The sequence below is a fragment of the Dipodomys ordii genome, unplaced genomic scaffold (genome assembly GCF_000151885.1).
Source record: "Dipodomys ordii isolate 6190 unplaced genomic scaffold, Dord_2.0 Scaffold91, whole genome shotgun sequence".
Lineage (NCBI taxonomy): Eukaryota > Metazoa > Chordata > Mammalia > Rodentia > Heteromyidae > Dipodomys > Dipodomys ordii.
Window position 1 is genome coordinate 2,665,249 of NW_012267307.1, and position 6,364 is coordinate 2,671,612.

The following is a 6,364-nucleotide window of genomic DNA, read 5'->3' on the forward strand; positions in this document are numbered from 1 at the left end:
GGGCATTCCACAGCTCCACAGGCATTCCACAGCTCCACAGACACACCACAGCTCCACAGACATGCCACAGCTCCACAGACACGCCACAGCTCCACGGACACACGACTGCTCCACGGACACGCCCTCTCCCAGCCCATACTGGCTCCCAGCCCTGCATCCACGGTGAAGGTACAAGACCATTTTCCTCCTCGACTGCTCTCACCGCTGTGCGCACTCCTGAGGGAGAAGGGGGGCTGCTCAGCCCGGGGGTCGCCGCACGGCCACATGCTGCCCTGCTACTGCCAGTCCGGTTTTCAGCCTGAGTGCACCTTGTGTTTTCCCGTCAAAGCAGACCAGGCAGTCAGGAAGGAAAGAGGATGTGTTTGGCACATAGAGGTGGCCGGCCACGGAAACACAGAGACCAAAGGAAGCTCCAGCGTGGCCTGCCTCCACCATGTTTGCGTCTTCTGAAGATGCGCTAAGTCCCCAAATGGACAACGCCGCAGTGCTTGACCAGCTCCGCCCCACGGACCCTCCGCCCGCCTCCACCCGACGGGGCCCAGCCATCCACATGCCACGTGTCCCACTCCAAACAGCAGAATGCTTGCCATGTCCTTCATGTCACACCTGGAGGGGGCCTAGGAAGCTCCAGGGTGTGACAAGGAAGGGACGAGAGCAAGGCTGGCCAACTGAGTTCACTGTAAATGAGACTGCATAAACGGCCACGCCAGCGCACCACCGCAGCGACCCCGGGAGTGGGACCCTTCCGAGCCACCGCACCCTGCCGTGCTGCCCCGCCCACCCCGCATTTGGTTTCTCTCTGTGCAGCACTCCCACGGGACCTGGCCCTCAGAGAGCCGCCACAGTCCCTAATCTCTGAGCAGAGCCCCTGTCGCCCCTTCACTCCCTCCGAAGATAGTCCGTTTTCCTAAGCAGTGTTTCTCTGAGCTCCTGCCCCCACTCTGTGTGGAAATGTGTATGCGTACATATTATATATAATATATGCTACATAAATACGTGACTCACTTATATAGCCGTGAGCTCTCTGTCTTCCGAATTAAAACCATAAATGGTACAACCTCTGTGCTGGAGCCTTGTCACTTTTGCAGCCAATCTAGTTCAGAAACAGACTGTTCCAACTACTACTACCCACAACCTCACTCACCTGCACACCAACCAAGTCACTGAGGACAGCTGCCCCGAGGCAGGAGACACAAGGAAGTCCACCAGCAGGGCCTAAACCAGTCCCTGGGGCCAAGGCTCTCTCCAGGTAAAGTGACGGCACTGACAGAATAGGCTGGAGGACACAGCCCTAAATTCTACCTGCAACTCTGCCGCCCCGGGCAGGGTGACTCTCAGGAAAGCTACAAGCCCAGCTGTGCCTCATTTCTGAAGTCACTCACAAACAACTGTCGCCAGCCATGCCTTCTAAGTGCTTTCAGTGTCGAAGGATCTGGGTACCCTAGCATGGGGAAAGGTGAGCGCTGACCCCAGCTCTGCACACTTCAAGGGGAAGGAGCAGAGGCAGAATGCTGCGGCTGAGAACGGAGCCTTCTTCACAGCAGACGTCCTTGCAGAAGCCACTGTGGCACGGGCCCAGCCGGGCCCGAGAGCTGCCCTGGGCTCTGTCCCCAGGAACAAGGTGACCAGGCAGACACTAAACTGCTGCCAGGACCACAGAGCCTGGGCATCAGGTGGGAAGGCACTGTCCTGTGCATCGCAGAAAGCAACTTTGGCAGACCTGAGAGCAAACACATACCATGTTTGTAAGAAGGAAACAATACTCTCCACATCTAATGATCCCAAGAAGAGACAGGAAGTGCCACCTAATGCGGTCTCCCAGCTACTCAGAGTACCATGGACCGGTGGATCCATGACACAGACGGTAGAGCTCACCAACCTTCCCAAATCTTAACAATACTTCCCCTCACCGTGGAGACACGCACAGTTCTAGCAAATGCCGCATCCAGTGTCCAATCCCAAGCAGTCACGGCATCATTAAACCACAACTCCAGTCATAAGAAGACAAGAGCTGAGCCAGGGTGGCGAGCAGCAAACCTGGCTGTGCACCAGAAGCTGCAGGGAGAAGGCTGAAGAGCAGGGGTGATCTTGTGCTCCTCTCCGGGGACCTGGCCCTGGGAGGACAGAGCCAGGAGGCTCAGGGCGTGTGCTGCCGGCCACCCACACCTACGTCTACAAAAGCACAGACAGAGCACAGGCTCTCAAAGGACCAGACAAAGCACGGGGTTCACATTCTGTGGTCCACGCATCCGACTGCGGCCAGCCCTCAGTCACACACACCCCGTGCACCCCTAATAACGAACTGGTATCATCCCTGATGAACGGCAGCCTCCAACTCTGCTCTGTCCTGAGGAAATGCTTGTGGGTTTATTCTTCACTGCCTACCTCAATCAGCTCTGCCCATGGGCTCTGACTCCTGGGATTCTAGAACTTTCAGAGAAAAGCAACACTCACTAGCAGGTTCCCAAGAGGAGGAGACACTGCAGACAGACTCACAATTTCCAGAACTAAAAACATCACCTTTGACTCTCAATTACCTCAAGAAAATAAAGACGGAAATGCCAAATGTGTATTAAAAAATATAGGAAAAAGGAGGAAGACAATGAAAACAAAGCTGAGAGTTTAGATGTCGGCTATTTGGAAAGTAATCTGTTCCAATTAACTGTCCCACAGAGTGACAGGAATCTGAGACTAATTATAACTGCCCACAATTCTGAGTTTCTCTTCTACACAGCTGTATGGAGAAGAGAGGCAAGCAGGGGGGAATGTGTATTCATGAGTAAGTGTGCATGTACACGTAATATGTGGACATTTTTAAAATACCTATGTTTAAGAAGAACTCATGATCGTGTGTTATACACCCATTTTAGGGGTCCTATAAATTTGAGGTGCCCGTGTGCCTGCAGATAGGTACTTGCACGTATATGTATGCGTTGAGTGCTTGTGCATATACGTGTGTGTGCCCAGGCATGGGGCCTCTGTGGTGTGTGTGAACGTGCGAGGTATGTCTGCATATGTTGAGTGTGTGCTTGTGTGTGCATGTGCATGCATCAAACATTCACAATCGAGTCTAGGCCAGCAAAGCAAGAGAAGGGTACATCTAAAAGGAGTAAATCCATGGCCAATTTCCTTACTCTGAAATTATGGCCACCCAGGAGAGACCAACAACTCACAAAGCCAAAGATGAATTTACACAGCCCTGCAGTGTATAACGCAACAGAGAGCCAAGTGAAGCTGGCAGGCACCGCACAGGAGGGACAGGATTCCTGATGGACGCGCGGCCTCTGGCAGGGGATAGCTATGCTCAAGGTCACTAGGGCGCAAGGCCACCTGAGCATGGGGTTACCTGGGTATGAGACCCCCCTGGACACAAGGACCTGGACACAAGGAAGCCAGGACACGGAGCCAGCTAGGCTTGGCGTCACTGGGTCTTTAAGGGCCACCCGAGCCCAAGCTACTGGAACTTTCTCAGCCCGAGCCCGCCCACTCACCTGATGCAGGTTCAGGCACAGCCTCCTCACTGCTGTCGTCCACGGCCTCGTCGGCCAGGCCGGAGCCTGGCGAGTCGGCCACGGCACAGGCTGAGCCGGGACTGCTGGGCTGCGAGGCCGAGTCCCCCTCGCTGAGCGAGCTGCAGCGGACGCAGGCCGCGCGGTCGCCCTCGGCTTCGCGGTCCCGGCGTGCCCGGCGGTGCACGCGTGAGTGCAGCACCATCTGGTGGTAGGTGCGGAAGATCTTGCCACACTCGAAGCACTCTGAGGACTTGCTGTGGCCGGCGGGCGCCGCGGCTCTGCGGCTGGGGCGCACGGCCGGCCGGGGATCCAGGTGGCCAGGGAGCAGGGGGTCACCCGGCACGCTGGCCCTCTTCCTGGGGGGACCCTGCGTGGCCGCCACGTCCTGCTCGCGCTTGCGCTTCTCCTGGCTCACCAAAATGAACTCCCGCCTGTCCTTGTCGAAGGCCACATCCCCAGCCAGCGCCTCATCCCAGCTCCCGTACTTGAGGTACTCGGCCGGCTCGGCCACCTTCCCCCGGGTGGCCAGCTGCCAGGCCTGGTAGCTGTTGACGGGGTCGAGCTCCAACACCCGCCTTCCAGCCGGCCCACAGGGCGCCACGTCGGCAGCCACGGACGGTCTCAGGTTCAGGCACTGTAGGAAGAACTGCTTGGTGTCCGGGGGGCCCTCCCCGGCACCCTCCTCTGCGGGCGCCCGCGTCCGGCTGGCTTCCACCTTGCGGTGCACGGCGTTGTGGGCGTTCAAGCTGTCCAGGTTTGTAAACAGGTTCCCACACTTGGTGCAGACCTCGTAGAGAGACAGGCCCGCCACGATCACCTCCTCCTGGACCACGTTGTTGATGGTGGCAATGGGGTCCAGCTCGCTCTTGGGTCGGTTCTTGCTCCCCGACTTGGGGCCGTGGGCCTTCATGTGGTTCTTGAGGAACCAGGGCTCTTTGAACCTCCGGCCACAGATGTGGCAGCCGTGGTCGAAGGAGCCCCGGTGCTTCTTCATGTGTGCCTTCAGGAACCAGGTCTGGCTGAAGGCCTGGCCGCACACCTCGCAGGGGAACTCCCCGGGGCTCAGCTCCGGCTTGCCGTTCTCCACACAGGCCTCGCCTCCATTGGGCACCTGCGCGGTGATGTGGTCCCGCTCGATATGGCCCAGCAGAGACTCCTCTCGCAGGGTCACGTAGCTGCACAGCCTGCACTTGAAAGGCCTGTGGGCCTGCTGCACGTGCAGCTCCAGGTCCTTCTTGCGTTCAAACTGGCTCTTGCAGAAGGAGCACCGGGCCCGGGCCTCGGCCTCCTCCGGGGCGCCAGCGGACCCCTCGGCCTCCTTCCGGCTGCTCCGCAGCAGGATCTTGCCGCCGTCCGCCTGCACTGCCCCGTTCAGCATGCGGTTGCAGGCCGATGTGCTCTTGGTGGGGCTGGCGCACCCATCCAGGCCCTCGGACACGCGCATCTCGCCCAGCTGCGTCTCGCCGGCCTCGGGCCCAGGCCCCTGGGCCAGGGTCCCCGTGCGGTGGCTCCGGAGGTGGATCTTGAGGTTGCCCTTCTGGGAGGCCCTGTGGTCACAGTACGGGCACTTGTAGGGCTTCTCCCCTGTGTGCTTGCGCATGTGCTGAGACAGCGAGCTCTGGAAGGGGAAGCTCTTGCCACAGATACAACAGCTGTGACACGCGGCCTTGTCCCCGTCCACCTCGTGGCTCCTGCCAGCCCTGGGAGGGCTGGGCCCTCTCCTCAGCTCCATCTCCGCCTCTCTGTTACGATCCATGGGGGCGACGTGGGCCGTGGGAGCAGCACAGTCTTCCGCCGCACAGGCCTGACCTGACGGCGTCTTACGGCTCCATTCTCAGCAAGACCCCTGCCCAGAGACCAGAGATGAGCCCCGAGATGTGGAGGTACATCGTCTAGAAGAATGTGGAACACAGCCACGAGCACCTGCAACAGAGAAGGAAAAGCTCAGGAACACAGCATACAGTCGTGTCCACGCAGGCCCGTCGGCACGCCCTGACACAGACACTGGCAGATGGGCTCACAGCAGTGTGTGCAGAGAGAACCCTGGACACGGATGGGCCTGGAGTAGCCTCACAGACCCCACCAAGTAGCTGAGCACGCCCACAGTGGTGGCAGTGGAAGCTTCTCCGAGCCCTGCCATGGCCAGCACCCATGATGAGATTCGTAGTGAGAATCCTGGCTGGGTGAGGCCACAGCCGTGGCCCAAGGGCAGCCTAGAAAGACGGCTTGCGGCAGGAGTCACTGTCCGTGGGCGCACGGCTCCATGTCCCGCCTCCTGTTGCTGCTGGGGTGGGGGAGGACCACCACGCCACAGCAGGCCCTGGCTTTGCCCCTCACCCACCTGTGCCCTTCACGCCCCCTCACCCCCTCACCCACCCGCAGCACCTGCAGCAGAGAGGAGAGGAGGAAGCACCCCACACCAGAGCCCTGATATTCCTCCTGGCAGCGTCCCCTCAGATCCAGTGGCAATAAATGTCCACAGTAAGGCCCTGTGCACCGCCACCGACTCCTCCAATGCAGGCAGCTTCCTGTCCTGCTGCAGGGTGCCTCACAGGGTGACAGGGAGATGGGAGACAAGCCAGTCCTGCAAGACACGGCTCCGCGGTCAAGGGCCACATCCACCACCGGCCACAGGACACACGCTGTCCTCTGCACTCACGAGGACAGCCCTGTCCATCTCCTCCGGATGACTTGAGGCCTGTGGTCAGACCCCAGTCCCGGCCACACCTCTGCCCTCACCTGCCCAACACCTTCCGCTTTTCATCTGACCTTCCCCAAAGGCTCCTGACAACTTCCCCGAACCCACAGGGCCTGGGACAGACAGGGCAAGTCAGTGCTGGACAGGGCTGGAC

At 59.4% G+C, this 6,364-nt stretch overlaps 1 protein-coding gene across 1 annotated transcript in view; it reads right to left on the reverse strand.

The window, feature by feature from the left end:
- The window catches only part of Znf516 (zinc finger protein 516), a 63,342-nt gene extending 57,972 nt beyond the window's left edge, over positions 1–5,370 (reverse strand). Inside the window, exon 1 of the mRNA XM_013026149.1 lies at positions 3,492–5,370. Coding sequence (XP_012881603.1) covers positions 3,492–5,268 — 1,777 coding nt within the window. The 5' untranslated portion in view covers positions 5,269–5,370. The remainder of the gene's footprint in view (positions 1–3,491) is intronic.
- Positions 5,371–6,364: the final 994 nt, after the last annotated feature.